The sequence below is a fragment of the Phyllostomus discolor genome, chromosome 2, assembly GCF_004126475.2.
Source record: "Phyllostomus discolor isolate MPI-MPIP mPhyDis1 chromosome 2, mPhyDis1.pri.v3, whole genome shotgun sequence".
NCBI classification, from domain to species: domain Eukaryota; kingdom Metazoa; phylum Chordata; class Mammalia; order Chiroptera; family Phyllostomidae; genus Phyllostomus; species Phyllostomus discolor.
Window position 1 is genome coordinate 43,187,959 of NC_040904.2, and position 16,428 is coordinate 43,204,386.

The 16,428-nt window shown below is 33.7% G+C and overlaps 1 protein-coding gene and 1 non-coding gene across 6 annotated transcripts in view; both read left to right on the plus strand.

Moving 5' to 3' along the window:
* Nucleotides 1-16,428, plus strand: part of ATP11B (ATPase phospholipid transporting 11B (putative)) — a 102,157-nt gene that overhangs the window by 18,207 nt on the left and 67,522 nt on the right. For all 5 annotated transcript variants that reach the window (XR_003683865.2, XM_036017740.1, XM_036017741.1 and 2 more), the window contains exons 2-6: nt 3,473-3,589; nt 9,098-9,187; nt 10,826-10,906; nt 15,986-16,093; nt 16,282-16,410. Coding sequence is in view for 4 of the 5 variants with exons in the window: in XM_036017740.1 (XP_035873633.1) it covers nt 3,473-3,589; nt 9,098-9,187; nt 10,826-10,906; nt 15,986-16,093; nt 16,282-16,410 (525 nt within the window). In the remaining variant the exon portion in view is untranslated. The remainder of the gene's footprint in view (nt 1-3,472; nt 3,590-9,097; nt 9,188-10,825; nt 10,907-15,985; nt 16,094-16,281; nt 16,411-16,428) is intronic.
* On the plus strand, nt 8,829-8,934 carry LOC114491191. Its single transcript, XR_003684001.1, has one exon. It is a non-coding gene; the product is annotated as a U6 spliceosomal RNA (small nuclear RNA).

The following is a 16,428-nucleotide window of genomic DNA, read 5'->3' on the forward strand; positions in this document are numbered from 1 at the left end:
ATGTGTAATGCCTGTGCTTTTTTTTAATAAAATATTTGGGATTTTAAGATAGCACAGAAGCTAGTATAATTGGTGTAAAAGTGTTGTGATTCATTTTCAAGTACTGTTTTGTGCCAAAACCAACTTCTAAAAGTTATAAAGCATTTGCTTGTTTGGTTTCCCAAGGTCTCATCAGTTTGTGGTTACAAAAGGAGCCTCTTTCATATGAGTCCTGTGTGTTGTCAGTTCTTCCCCCAAGTGCCATATGGGACTTTTTTCCAACTTAAATACCCACTTTGTTTTGTACCTGTAGCTGTAACATAAATCCAGACAGAATACAAAAGAGGTTTTGAATTTCAGACTTTCTTAGGGTATGAGAGTTTTTATTTTTAAATAATTAAAAAGTGTGTGCTTCCAAAGCCCACATCAGGTGGCTAGAATAGCATTAACCTGTCTTGATTCCTTTGCCTGAGACAAGATGAGATCTGAGGAGAAAGTAGCAGGCAAGCATCAAAGGGTTGAGGGTGTGAACAGGTAGTCTGGGATGACTGCAGAAAATGTACTGTGTGCCAAAAGTTTCTGAACCCTGGCATGTATCCTAGTTATTAGGGAGTTCAGATTGTATTTCTCAGTGCCATAGAATTGTTGATAATGCTTGCTAGAAATAGTTTGAAACTATACTTGAATTTAACAATAACAATATAGTTATTCAATTAATTTGGTAACAGATATTTTGTTTTGACTCCTGTTAAAAAGAGGTGTTATGGAAACAAAGATTCTCTTGTGTCATTTTTAAAATATAGAATATTGAAATTGGGAACTGATTACAAAAGCAAGACTTATGGGTAAATGGTTGTAAGTGTCTTTACATCATGGAAACTATGCTTGCTTTTATCAGAAACAAATTCATGTATAGAAACTGGCTACAGGTTCAGAGATTCACAGACCTAAAGCCCATTTATGGACCCTGCTATAAGTCACTTTGTTTTTGGACAATTGTATCCTATTTTTATTTCATTTATGGCTAACGTAATTTGTTGCAGAGAAGATGATGCCAATGAACTGAATAGGTTTAATTTCTGTAAGGGGCATTTGGCTGTACTTAATACTACAGTCACAAATATATACTTAACTATATTATGTGTGAAAAAGAATACACATATCCACACACACATACATGTCATTGATTGTAGCATGAGTGGATGAGATAATGTGAATTAATCACAACGGAAAATACTCAGAATGCATAAGTGAATGTTATGGCTTCTTTGGGGCTAAGGAAAACTTACTCTCCTGGAATTGTCATCTTATTTTAAATTATGTTATCTTGGAATATGGTGATGCTGAATTTAAAATTCAATTTAATTGAAGACTGATTTTATTTTTTGAACATTTCGGTGTATCCTCTATAAATAATTGAGAAAAATCTCAGGAGTTCCCAGACTTGAGTATGTGATCATTGGTCATTCTAGTCATGAATCAAATGTTGCAGTAGTATGTATATTATATATATGTATATATAAGTATATGTATGTATGTTTTTGGGGGGAGGGTTTTCATTTTATTAATTTATTTTTTGTTTCTTAAGTTCAGATGAACATAGTAATAAATTCCATTCTTGGTGGAATTTCGCAAAAAATAAAATTCTGTATCAGTGGTTCTCAGCATCAGTTGTCTTGATACCTTGTTAAAGATTTATATATCTTTTAGATCCTCAAATTTAGTTTGTTTTTTCTTTAATTTATCCCAGAAGCTTACATGCATGATATGTAACTTAGTGTTATTTAACATGGTTAGAGTAGGTGCTGGGTGGTTATACTTCATGCAATTTAATGCTCATTACTTGTGTGTTTCTCTTGTAACTTTATAAATTTTATAAGCAAACTTCCTATGAACCCCCTTTGAGAAATAAAACCATAGACTACAGCATTAGAATTCAAGCTATTTGTTCTTTTATTGATTTGAACATGTTATGATATGTTTGAGTATACAGTATAACAAATCCTATACACCTTCATGGTTTAACATAGTAATGGTTTAAATTAGTATGGTTTAAATATTTGTTGAATTAATAAGTGTCTTGTACCTTTAAAATGAACAGTGAGTTTCAACTCTGATTTTGAGACCTGCCTTTTCCCCCCCATAAGTTATTACAGGGCAACACTGTAAAATCTTTAACAGGAAATAAATATATGTACCACATTTTATCCTTGAAGAAATTGATTTGAAATCAAACACATAATGGCACATTCACATCCACAAAATATGGTCATCACTATAAATAGCATAAACAAATAAAATTTAACTTCATAGGTGTTTTTTATGGAACATACATTTAATTCACAGTCCCATACTAGCTGTTTCTAAGATCACAGAATAATGTTTAAAAAAACAGAATAACAACAGTTGAAAACCATACATTGCACTGTTAATATTCTGATGTGCTAAATAAAATATCACTCTAGGTAATATGGAAATTTCCACTATTTGTGTGTCTGTGCTTAATGGAAATTTTACAGGCATGCTGAGCATTGAATGGTAGCCACATTACTTAGTAAATTACTAAATTAGAGTCCTTAATATTTAAAAATGGATTGTTCTAGTTTGTAAATACCAAGTTTAATTGACCTTTTAATAAATTAGTTGTGCTAGTAAATAACCCTTGACCACCATGAAAAAAAAAAGAAAATCTAAGAAATTACAAGTCATTGCCTGTTAGACCTAAGAAAAGGTCTTGGCATTTGGTGACTGCTTTTAGTCTGTCAAGGGGATCCCAGGATCTATACATGGAAGGAGTACAATACTATAGTAATGAAGTATCAGTATTCTTATCACTGAAAACCTTTCCAGTAGAGATCATTACTAAATGAACTTTGAGAGATGGTTGTTTAAATGTGAGGCCAGAATTATAACATGCCCATATTTTGGGGAGTCTGTTGATAGTGTAATTAGCACAAAGAGATGGAATGAATTGGGGCAAGACCCAACACATTTTAAATCCTCTGAAAGCAAAGTTCTTTGAAACCAAGTTGATCTGGGTGTAGAAGAAGTAAAATATAAACTTCTTCATCACATGTGGTGGTTGTTATCTGGGTCTTGCTTATTCAGGACTTCCACATTGCTAAGTAGGAATTCATCCTAGGAGCAAGGCAGAGAACCTCCAGGAATGAAAGGGAAGGAAAGAAGCCTCGTGCTCAAATGCCTCTGTAGGTCTTCTATATGAAATTTTTTTCTTTTTCTTGTGGTAGCATTTCTGATCATATGGACTGATTTTCATTACCAGAGCTGTTACCTAGTTAATTTTATATCTGAATAGAATGTTTCTGTTTACCTGTAAAAGAAAAAAAAATGTGGCTTTAACTCTGCTCAGAATAAAGAGTCTATAGTTCAAGGCCAATAATGTGTAATTTGGTAGTTAAATAAAACCAAATGTAAAGAATTGTAACAATTAACCTCGTTGACCACATTGCTATTTTTTTTTGCTTGATCTTAGGGTTTTGACCCACCACATCAAAGTGACACAAGAACTATTTACATAGCCAACAGGTTTCCTCAGAATGGCCTTTACACACCTCAGAAATTTATAGATAACCGGATCATTTCATCCAAGGTAAGAATAAACACTTTCATTAAAAGTATGAATAGGTATCAATTTGTTTTGAAAAGGCATTTATTTGTGTATCCTAGTACACATTTATAGCCTTAAAATTCAAGGAAATGGTCAGTTAGAATTATCTTAGCCAAAACGTGTTAACTATAAAATGAAAAGAGTTGCCAATTGCTAATAGCAGGTAGCCAACATATTAGAAATTATGCTTAGTTGCAATTAAAATAATGAACTAATATTTATGCTATGTGCCTGGCACTGTATTAGATACTTCTCATATTATTTAATCCTTACAACAACTCTGAGATAGCTTGACAAAGTGTTATACTCATTTTGTATCATTTTTGTCCATGGAGATGCTGGGAAGTAATTTACTGAGGGTTGCTCACTAGTCACTGATGAGATTGGAGTTTGAACTCAGTTCTGTGCAACTTTAAAGCCTTCCTTTCTCCAGCTTTATCACTCTTCTATAAACCTTTTATAGTTCCAAATACTGCTTTACTCTTCCATATTCTTCCTTGTTTAGTTTATAGGATGTCTTAGTTTATTTTGAAACTTGAAGATAACAGAGTAATGCTGTCCAGTAGACTTCATTCTCATATGGAAATGTTTTCCACACTAATATAATAGCCACTAGCCATATGGGACTATTTGGGCCTTGAAATATGGCTAATGCAACTGAAGAACTTAATTTTTATTTATTGTCCATTAAATGTCAATAACATACAACTAATGGTTACCCTATTGCATAGTGCAGGTATAGAGCTTGTGAGTCAGAGAAATTAAGGGTAAAGTTCTGCTTTTAGAATGTAACTATTGCTTAATAGATAACCTTAAGAAGCATTTTTGTGTTGCTCCTTTCTTCCCTTCTAGAGTGACTAATAATTTTCTTTCTAATCCTGATCTCATCTTTCCCAAGGATGTTGTCTTTGACCAGTGTTTCCTTTGCTCTACCCCCTTTTTTTTTTTTCAGTCTTCACATTATTTGCTTGTACAGCACACCCATTAGTGATATCTCTCATTAGTGGTTCTAAAGCAGCAAACAGAAAGGAAGTAATAGAGGAGCTTTACATTAATGACGTAGTTTTTAGTACTAAAAGTCCTTCTTGAGAAGTTTTAAGATTAAAAAAAAAACTTTTGGTATAATTTATGTACATTAAATTCCCCAATTGTAAGTGTATGGTTTGATGAATTTTGACAGCTGTGTAACATCATGTGACCACCACCAGAATCGAGATGTGGAATATGTTCACCACTCTGAAAACTAGGAGCCAGTCCCCTTCTTCCTTACCTCTAGCAGTAGCAGCTACTGGTCTGCTTTCTGTAACTAGTTTTGTCTTTTCTAAATTTCATGTAAATGCAGTCATACAGTATGAATCTTTTGTGTCTAACTTGTTTTCACTTAATACTCTTTTTTTAATGCCATTTTTAAGACACATTGCTCTTCAGTGTTTTTTGTTTTTTTTTTAAGATTTTATTTATTTATTTTTAGAGAGGGAAGGGAGGGAGAAAGCGGGAGAGAGAGAGAAACATCAATGTGCGGTTGCCGGGGGCCATGGCCTGCAACCCAGGCATGTGCCCTGACTGGGAATCGAACCTGCGACACTTTGGTTCGCAGCCCGCGCTCAATCCACTGAGCTACGCCTGCCAGGGCTCACTTAATACTCTTGAGACTCAACTTTGTCATTGGCAAGTATCAGTATCAGTAGTTCATTCCTTTCTAGTGCGTAGTTTAGCTGTCAGTCTGGGTTTTGGATATTGTATGTTCTGAATTTGTGTGTGTGTGTGTGTGTGTGTGTGTGTGTAGTTCTTTCACTACCAGTATTTTCTCGTTACATTTTTATCTACTTTTCCAGCCCTGAACTCTGATCTCTCATATTTTGTTCAGGGTGTAGTTTTTCCCTTGGTTTGCTGCTTTTGCTCTGGGAGCTTATATAGTGTCTCCAGGCTAAGAATCCATGGTGCACAATTCATACTCCTTCCATTTGCAATTTAAAAAAAATTAAACCCTCTTTCAGTTTCTGTTTATATTTTGGATACTTTTCAGATTTTAAAATAATTTTTCTAAATCTAGTTTTTGTAATTCTTATCTGCTAGACCTCCTCTTGCATGTCCTGGGAAACTTTTGGGATTAAATATCTTTGTATAACTGTTTTCATATGCAGTAGTATCAGGTTTAATGTTTTTGACTGCTGTTTCAAAAATGCAGATATTGAAATTAACATTTCCTTGAAAACTCTTTCATTATTCCCTTATTATTATTATTACTTCCTTCTTACTCCACTACTGCTTTCTTAAGCTACTTGCAAGCCGTATTACCTGCTATTCCATAACCTTATGTTAAGTTTCCCTACCACTGTATCTTTGCTATGATTTTGTGTTGATAACCACAGTTTTTAAAAATATACTTTATGTTTTTGTGGAAAAGTAAAATTCATGTTTTTTACCACAATTTCAAGAATGTAGACATTTATACAGTGTAAATTGTTTTTCTGACCATAAATGAGGCTTGCTTCTGTTATTTCCTTTATACTACTTTTTCCACCATTATTCCTTTAAACTCCTCCAGACAGAATTACTTTTTTGCCCAGAAAGCCATGGTGAACTTCCCTCCTCTTTACCTTTGTTCATACTGTCCTTCCTTCCTGAAGTGTTCTCCCTGTGTTTGCCCTCTATTTTCAGCCTGTGAATGTTCCTCTCTTAAAGCCCATGTCAAGTATGACCTTCTTTGTTAAAGTTTTCTTTCTCAGTGACTGCTTTTCCTCTTAATTCTTTGTATTCAGCTATTGCTTCATTTATTTTTCTTTGAATTGCAGCTATTGCTATTTGTTTTTAATCTCTTATATTTAATATTGAATTTATCATTGTTCCTCCTATAAAGTGTGTTTCACACATTGTAGATGCATGATATCTGTTGGTTTAATTTAATTTATCATAGTAACTTCCTTATTTTACATTTAAACTTCTTTGCAAAAGATTTAATTTTATATCTGTGTTTTGGTTTTCTTACTAATGTTAGACCATACGAGGAAAAAAGGTCAATTATACAGTCATATACATAACTGCAGAGAACTTACACTTCCAATTCATTTTTCTTGACTATTATTACATAATTCAAATTTTAAAACCATAATAGTTTTTTTAGAGTATTTTCATATTGTTTACTATTATTTTACCAGCTTCCTTCTGTATATGACGGCAAGCACAGAATTTAGACTCATTCAATCTATTAATGTGTGTGTATTTTAGAAAACTTGCAGACAACTATTCCTAACATTTATAAGCTAGTTTTCACAAGCAATTTTTATTTATTTCGAGTTTTTTCATTGCATAATTGAGCTATCCAAAGAACATGTCCTGAACCCAATTACCTTACTGCCAATTTATGTAGTTGCTCTTTTCAAGATTCTGGAAGACAAAATATATTGTCACTGTTATGATTCGAATAGACTGATGCCGTGGCTGGTAGTTAATGTGTAAATGAATGTAAGTATTGTCAGTCTCATTCTTATAAAGTTTACGCATTTGATTTGATGATGGGGAAGTTACATGGATACTTTGACCCCTGTAGAGACAATTGTATTTTAACTCTAGTTATGATCAGCTGAAGGTGATTTGAGTCAGAGTTACTATTTCATATGTAGGTATTGAACAGTAACTTCTTTTGGTTCCAGGAAGGATCTACCTATCTTCTCTCTAGCGCTTAATTCCCAATCCCGGAAGCTGGAGCCACTGGTTCGACTGTAGGAAAATAGGTTTCAGGTATCTGAGATTAGGACTGAAAATTACAATTTCACCTAAGAAAACAGGTTGTTAGGTATTGTACAACTCTTTATATACCCTTGAGTCAAATAGCCATTTGTGGGCTCGCTCTTCTGGGAACCCAGCCATATTTATAAAGTTGTTCATATGGAAAAGAAAGTTTCAAGTCTTAAACCAGCTGATTAAGAAGTGAATTTTTCACATACAAAATTTTAGAAATTAGAACCATCTTACATCACACCAGAGAAAATTAGGTAAAATGTTTCTTTAAATATCTTAAATAGTCAGTAATCATTAAGGCTTCATTGCCTGGCATCAGGATAGTTAGCTGAAAGAGAAAAATAATTTCTACCATATTTATCTTCTATCCTATTCAAGTTTTGATCTCCAGCTATGTGCCAAGTAGTGGTATAAGTGCTGGATAGATCCATCAATAAAAGAATACTCCTATCCTCAGATCTTATACTCAACTGGGAGAATGTATACAGGGTAAAGGAACAGTGCTATAAACTGTTTCCCTCTTTATAAATGAAGTTGTGTTGTGAGTAGTGAGTGACACAAGTAAAATTTGTACTGTATTTGTACTCTTCCCCTATGAGTTAATTAATAATATACCAGATACATAGCAATTAATATGAGCCAGGTTCTGTCTTAAGTGCTTTATAAACTTATTAGTTTATTTAATCTTTATAACAATATGATTATAAAATACAACATGATGATTATTGCCCTCCTTTTATAGAGGGAAAAAGTGGGGCACAGAGAGATTAAGTTCCAGGGTCTTTAGTGACCTTGAATTAGGATGTAGGCCCCAGCAGTTTAACCCACTACCGTCTATATTCTTAACCATCATACTTGACTGTTTTACTTGAAAAACTGACATTGTGACAGATTTTCATGTTCTATATGAGATTTTCTTGGTGGGTAGGTATTCCACTGATCACTTGCCTAAAGTATTTTTAAAAATTTTTTCACATTCTGGATTATTTTTCCATATTCTATACTTACCAATAAATAATTGAATAATTATAGCATTTCTTCTATTTCTGACAATGAGTTATGTAAAAATATAAAATAGATTATACCTAGTGTAAGCATTTCTATCAGTATTTATCTTTAGCATTATGTTTAGTTTTGTACAGTAACCAAAGTGCAAAATAAATTATTAAAATATTAATGTGATTTGACTTTTGATGGTGGGCACACAATACAATTATGTATCATAGAAATGTAGACTTGAAACCTACATAATCTTATTAACCAATAATACCATAAAATTTTTTTTTACAAAAATGTTTTAGATCTGCTGTCTCTAGCTTCTAAAAAAGAATTTAGTAGCAAAATCTCTAGGTTACAGTTTATCTCATTTTTAAAAATTATATCAAAATTTGCCAGTAAATAGTAAAATAAAAGTCCTGACTCTAAAACCCCAATAGTTTCAGCAGCATGGACTGAGAGTCTCGACATGAGAGTTTCATGAGTACTCACTTCAGCAAACCCATGCTAAAATTGGAACGACACAGACATGGTTAGTGTGGCCCCTCTGCATGGATGACATGCATATTCATGAAGCATTCTGTATTTTTTACAAACTTTAGAAAGAAATAAATCCAATACATTTTAATCATTAAAAAAGTTATATGAATTTGTCTAAGAGCTTAGCAAATCTGATTTTACTTTTCTTATATCCATATAGTATATATTATTTTTAAATATTAATTTGTTGTCTCCTCTCTCTCTTTTTTTTAGTATACTGTGTGGAATTTTGTTCCAAAGAATTTATTTGAACAGTTCAGAAGAGTGGCAAACTTTTATTTTCTTATTATATTTTTGGTTCAGGTAAGCTTCGTCTCTTAGTACATTGTTAAATTTTATAGATAAGATTTCTAAAAATATATCTTCAGGGAAAAGTTACATTGTATTCTAAATCATTTGATTTTGGAACTGTATTTTTTTTTCCTGTAGAGCTTCCCCACTGTATTCAGTGAATTACAGTGATTTAACCACATCCCAATTGCTAAAAACTAACCAATGAATTTTAAGATTAATTCTGTTTTGTTTTATTATTGATGTGCTGGGATGCTCATAACCATAATCAAAGCCAAGAAAATGACATCATCTTTCAGATGTTTCAGAACATAAATAGTGTGTCTTTTAATATACAGCATATGTTTTTGGTACATTTCTGCCTGTGGAACCATCTTGGTACAGAGTAAATTTTTCTATGTTATGTCGGCTTTACTTTGGTGTTTAAAAATTTTAAAAAACAAATCTTTGAGAATCACCATGAAAATAGATTTTTATCCAGGAGATCATTTTCTTAACTTGAATCTGTATTCATTATAGACTGTTTAACAGTTTCTTAATTTCACATTTGCTTTTTTCTGATATCAGAATATCAAGAAAAGAGCTTATGAAACATGAGTATGAGTCAAGATTTAAAAATAGTTATTGTCATTTTCTTTTCAAAAGATGATTTTTTTCTTATACTTTAGCAATCTCTTTCAGTGTGGCATTGAATTTTTGTATGAACTCTGAACTTTTCTCTCAATAGAATCTGGGATTTCAAAAGAAAAAGAACGCTTGGCAAGTTATTACTTTAAAGCTTAAAGAAACATTTACTTTTTTCAAAAAAATTGTTTTCCTTCATGAACAGAGAAGAAACTTCTGATTTTTTTTTAATCAATAGACTATCAGCTTGGTTTTCTCAGAAAAGTGAGAAATTCATACTAACCATGTCCACATAGCATGCATTTGTGAAATTACCAGCTAAGATCAGGAATTCAGCTTGTCTGTGCAATAGAACAAATGTAATTGGCCTCTGTGGCATAAAGGAGCATTAATAAATCATAGATCCATGTTGTAACTAGCCAAACATAATTACTGCAAAAAATTTTTTATTTCTCCAGCAGTTTATTGAAACCTCAGTTGTATGATTTAGCTAATCACTTCAGCATTGTTTTCTAAGCTGTACCCCCTCTGGCTCTGCTAGATTTAATAAAATCTCTAATGGAATAAAAACCCTTTCCTTAGTCCCATTCTTTGTTCTGCCTCCCTAAGTGGTGAGTTTATTCTGAATCCCAGAGTAAAAATTGCTGACAGACTTTTCAGCATTTATCAGGATGGGCAAAGAAATGTGAAATAAGAGTCTGAGCAGCTGGAGCTCCACTTCCAGGCAAATATTGTGGAAGACCTGAAGTCCTCCATGTGAAGAAGGGAGAGTTGTGACTGAGTCCACTCTAACAGTATTTGTGGGTATGCATGTAATGGCCAACAAAGTGAACTTGTAAGACTGAACTAAACTATTCTGTAGTCACTACATGATATGTCCCTCCTATTATGTTTTACTGTGAACTGTGGTGACATTTTGTTTTAGTGTTTGTTCTCAGAATTCCCAGTACATTTGGGATCTAAGATGTTAATAGTGTGATGTTTATAATATAAAATTATAATACTCTGTATTTTTTTTTAATCTAGCTTATGATTGATACACCTACCAGTCCAATTACCAGTGGGCTTCCATTATTCTTTGTAATAACAGTAACTGCCATAAAACAGGTATGAAATGCTTTCTATTCTTATTTCCCTCAGGCCATTTGTAAGTTGCTAAGTATGTCCATTCAGAAGTAACATTTATTGATGTGAAAAAAATTTCCATAAGAAAGCAGCAAATTTTTTTGGTTTCATGGATGGTAAAATTAAACTAAATTAAGCCACACTATTATATTTCTGGTGACCCTTAGTATGATTACCATTGTTAAAATATGTTGTTCTCTTGACACACCTAGGAAGCATCTTAAAATAAGCATTTTACATGCACAAAATAAATTATATATAAAATGTTAATATTATAATCATCCTTGTAGATTTTGGCAATAGTTGAAAGAAATACAGCTCAGAAGGGAAATGTTTATGGGGAATAGAGCATGTACTTCTAGTATGAACATTTTGAATAAAAATTGTATAGTGCTTTCCTACATTTTACCACTTTTCTCTGAAGTTGATTTTTATGTAAAGTTGTACCCTAGGGGAAATAGCTTCAACCAAGTCTTGAATTGGTATTAAAATCGAAGTATGGAAAAACAGTGTTATTGGATGAACATGCCAAGTAAGAAATAAAGAAATTTGTAGAAATGTTATATCTTTATAGCTACCATTTCTCAAAAAATCTTGGCAGACACTCAATTATACAGAGATGATTCCTTCCACCAGAAAGAGATTTCACTGAATTTTCTTGTGTAAATATGATAAATTTTCATTTTTATAAGGTTTAGGTATAAGGTTTAAATTGCAGTGGAAATAAAATTGACAAACATCTTGTAATTCTGTGATGTAGTATATTTTAATAATTACGTTATGTGTATGGTGTGTCAGAATAGCACTTTACTGATCTCAGTGTTTGATTTCCCTTTCTTTACTGTTCTTTTGGAGACTATGTAAGTCAGTAAGTACCCAAATCACTTCATACAGTTACATACTTACTTGGCTTTGCAGATGCCATTTATTTCATCACAGTAACACATATTTGCCTTAGACCTATTTTCCATGCATAATTTCCTCTTAGGTGATTTCATCCCAGTGCAGTGGCTTGAAGTGCCATTTACATGTTGATGGTTCTCAAATATGTATATACCCTGAAACTATTCCCTGAACTCTGACACAATATACAACTGTTTGTGCAACGTTTCCACTTGGATAGCTGAGGCTTTTTCTGACCACCTTGTGGTCAGAATGTTTATTTGAATGTTTAGCTTAATCATTTGAATGTTTAGCTCTATATGAATTTGTGAATCTACTGAGTATTTTTTTTTACGATTTTATTTTATTTTTTTTTAGACAGAGGGGAAGGGAGGGAGAAAGGGAGGGAGAGAAATGTAAATGTGTGGTTGCCCCTCACACACCACACTACTGGGGACCTGGCCTGCAACCCAGGCAACTAACTGGACTGGGAATTGAACCAGCAACCCTTTGGTTCGCAGGCCAGCACTCAATCCACTGAGCCACACCAGCCAGGCCTACTGAGTATTTTTTTTAAAGCAATTAAAAATGTTGCAATACTTCTTTTCCTAGTTTCCCAATATATACCAAGTATAGACTGGGTTTATTGGAACTTGGAATGTGATGCCATTAACCAAGTTGAAAAAAATGCTGGTGAATTTAATGTCTACAAAATAGAGTTTAAAATAATAATAATAACTGTTATTATTATTATTGACATCCTGTTTCCTTCCAACATGGGTTAAGTAAAAACACGTAATATCTAAAAGTAAGACACAGGAAGATTATACCTCAGACCTTTATTAGCATGGTTATTAAAGTTAAATACTAAATTTATATAGACCTTTTTGATAACTAAAGCAAAAGAGGAACTATGAAAGGTCATATGATTTTTTAAAAAAATTATTGATTTGAGAAAGAGAGAAATAGAGAAACATTGATTTGTTGTACCACTTATTTATGCATTTGTTGGTTGATTTTTGTATGTGCCCTGACCAGGGATCAAATGCCCAGTCTTGGTGTATTGGTATAACATTTCTAACCAAATGAACTGCCTGGCCAGGGCCACATAATTTAAGTATTTTAAGAATGCTTTGCCCAAAGTTTTCTCCCTGGAAAAAAAAATGGCCTTCAAGCAATTTTTAATATTTGCTTTGTATTTTATAATGTTATAATATTTTTAGGTAATAGATGCACATATTTTAAAAAATAGGAACAGTATGAAATAACATACAGTAAAAGTCGCTTATACTTCTAACCCCTAGTCTCCTGGTTCTTCTTCCCTGAGAGAACCATTATTTGTACATTAGTCCAGACACCTATACAGAGTGTTTTCAGAGAAAAGCATATTTTTTCCACAAATAAAGCATAGAACACAACACATTTTGTACCTTACTTTTATCACTTAATGCTATCAGATACTTTGTTATCTTGTTCTATACCTCTGAGTTCTTGGATTTTCTCTAAAAAAACACAAGAAGTTTTTCCATTTAAAAAATGCTACTTCTTAACATTTAATCAAAGTGTTCTTTGTGAAATGCACATGTCTATTTCCCTTTATAATGATGATCCACATAACCTACCATATTTTTTAGAAATACAAATAATAATGGTACTGACCTAGTGTTTAAGAAAGTGGAATAATTCAACCTCGGTTTTAAAATCTGTTCATTTTTTCTACTTACTATCTGTAATAATGCTATATGAATTTATATTTTGATGTTTAAAATATCACTTGTATTGTATAGAAGCAATAGAACTTATTGATTGAATAGGTGTCAGGAAAAGGTAGGAGTCAAAAATGACTCCCCAGATTTCTAGTATGAGCAACTCAGTAGATGTCATTTGTCAAGATGGGAAATACTGAACATGATTTAGAGAATAACATCATCAATTTAGTTTTGAAATGTTTAATATATTTTATGAGACACCAAAATGGAGATGTTAAGAATGTATTTGGATATTCAAGTTTAGAGTCTAAAAGGAAGATACAAACTGGAGGTATAAATTTTAGACATTTTTGAAGACACAGATATAGAAGAATCTTGTAGTGAGAAAGTGGTGGGTCAAAACAGGGCCCATAAAGATGACCTAGAAGGAAGCTCCCATGAGGAAATTGAGAAGAAGTAACAAAGAGGTGGTATAAAAACCAGGAACGTGTGTGTATGATGAAAATCAAGAGAAGAGACTATTCCTAGTATTTTCAAGTGTCAAATTCCTATGAGTATATGCTTCAAAATAACTTAGTATAATTCTGGTGAGTGAAAAATGTTTTGGGGCAGTTTTTATGTTTTTTTTGTTGTTTAATTAAAGTATCTTCTAAAACATTCATTCAGACTGGTAGGAGGAGTGGAGATAGGCAACTGGAGCGTAGAGGACTCGCAGCTGGGTGCTGGCTGGAGGACTGGCCAGTCCCACCTTTGCATGTGGGTCAACTTGGGAATGAGACTGACCATGCAACCCAGGGTTCCAGTGGAGGGAAATAAAGCCTCAAAAACCTCTGGCTATAAAAATCTGTAGGGGTTGCGACAGTGTGAGAAACTCCCAGCCTCACCGGAGAGTTCATTGGAGATACCCACAGGGTCGTAGAACATATACAAACTCATCTACCCAGGAACCAGAAGGGCCCAATTTGCTTGTGGGAAGTGGGGGAAGTGAATGAAAGCCAGCCAAGAGCTGAGCAAGTGGCATTGTTCCCTCTCTGACCCCTCCCCCACATACAGCACCACAACCCAGAGATGGGGGTTGCTCCACCCTGGCAAATACCTAAGACTCCACCCCTTACAATGTAAGAGGTGTGTCAGGATGAAGAAATACGGCCCAAATGAAAGCAGAGATCAAAGCTCCAAAAATAGAACTAAGGGATGAAGAGATAGCCAACCTTATCAGATGCAGAGTTCAAAACATTGGTAATCAGCATGCCTTCACTTTTCTCTCTATTTGGGGACCATACTCAACCACAAATGATTGAGTATGGTCACAAAATAGAGGAACAAGGGAAGGCTATGCAAAGAAAATAAAGAAAAATATGCAGGGAACCAATAGTGATGGGAAGGAAAACTGGGACTCTAATAAACTATTTGGAACAGAGGGAAGAAACAAGAACTCAAAAAAATGAGGAGAGGCTTGGGAACCTCCTGGACAATTTTAAATGTTCCAACATCCCAATCATAGGGGTGCCAGAAGGAGAAGAGGAAGAGCAAGAAATTAAAAACTTGCTTGAAAAATTAATGAAGGAGAACTTCCCCAATTTGGCAAAGGAAATAGACTTCCAGGAAGTCCAGGAAGCTCAAAGAAGTTGGACCCAAGGAAGCACACACCAAGGCACATCATAATTATATTATCCAAGATTAAAGATAGGGAAGAGAGTCTTAAAAGCAGCAAGAGAAAGGGAGACAGTTACCTACAAAGGAGTTCCCTTAAGACTGTCAGCTGATTTCTCAAAACAAACCTTGCAGGCAAGAAGGGGCTGGAAAGAAATATTTGAAGTCATGAAAAGCAAGGACCTACATCCAAGATTATCCAGCAAAGCTCTCATTTAGAATGGAAGGGCAGATGAATTGATTCCCAGATAAGGTCAAGTTAAAGGTATAAGGTATAAGGTCAAGATAAGGTCAAGTTCATCATCACCAAGCCCTTATTACATGAAATGTTAAAGAGATTATCTAAGAAAAGAAGATAAAAAATATGAACAGTAAAATGACAAACTCACAACTATCAACAACCAAACCTAAATGAACAAAAACAAGCTAAGCAAACAACTAGAACAGGAACAGAATCACAGAAATGGAGATCATGTGGAGGATTATCAGCTGGGAGTGGGAGGGAAGAGAATAGGGGAAAAGGTACAGGGAATAAGAAGCATAAATGGTAGGTAGAAAATAGACAGGGGGATGCTAAGAATAGTATAGGAAATGGAGAAGCCAAAGAACTTAATATGTACAACCCATGGACATGAACTAAGGGGCAAGGAATGCTGGTGGGAGGGGTGGTGCAGGGCAGAGGGGAATAAAGGGGAGAAAAAAGTGGGGCAATTGTAATAGCATAATCAACAAAATGTACTTTAAAATTTTTAAAAAATTTTAAAAATATCTTCTAATTCTACTAAAGAAGGCACTTATTTATTTTTTATATTGACAGGGATATGAAGATTGGTTACGACATAACTCAGATAATGAAGTAAATGGAGCTCCTGTTTATGTTGTTCGAAGTGGTGGTCTTGTAAAGACTAGATCAAAAAACATTCGGGTATGTACTTAGTAAATAATAGCTATCAAGTATATTTTGGTGTCACAAAATCTAATCTGATTATATTTTAATTAAAAGCCTACTTTCCTACATTGAAATATTGGGATAGACCACTTGGTTAGAACCCAATAAAATAAGCCCGTGCCTTTTAAAATCAGTATATTCACTCTCCCCAAAATTCTTCATAGGTGGGTGATATTGTTCGAATAGCCAAAGATGAAATTTTCCCTGCAGATTTGGTGCTTCTGTCCTCAGATCGACTTGATGGTTCTTGTCACATTACAACTGCTAGTTTGGATGGAGAAACTAACCTGAAGGTTTGTACATGTATACGC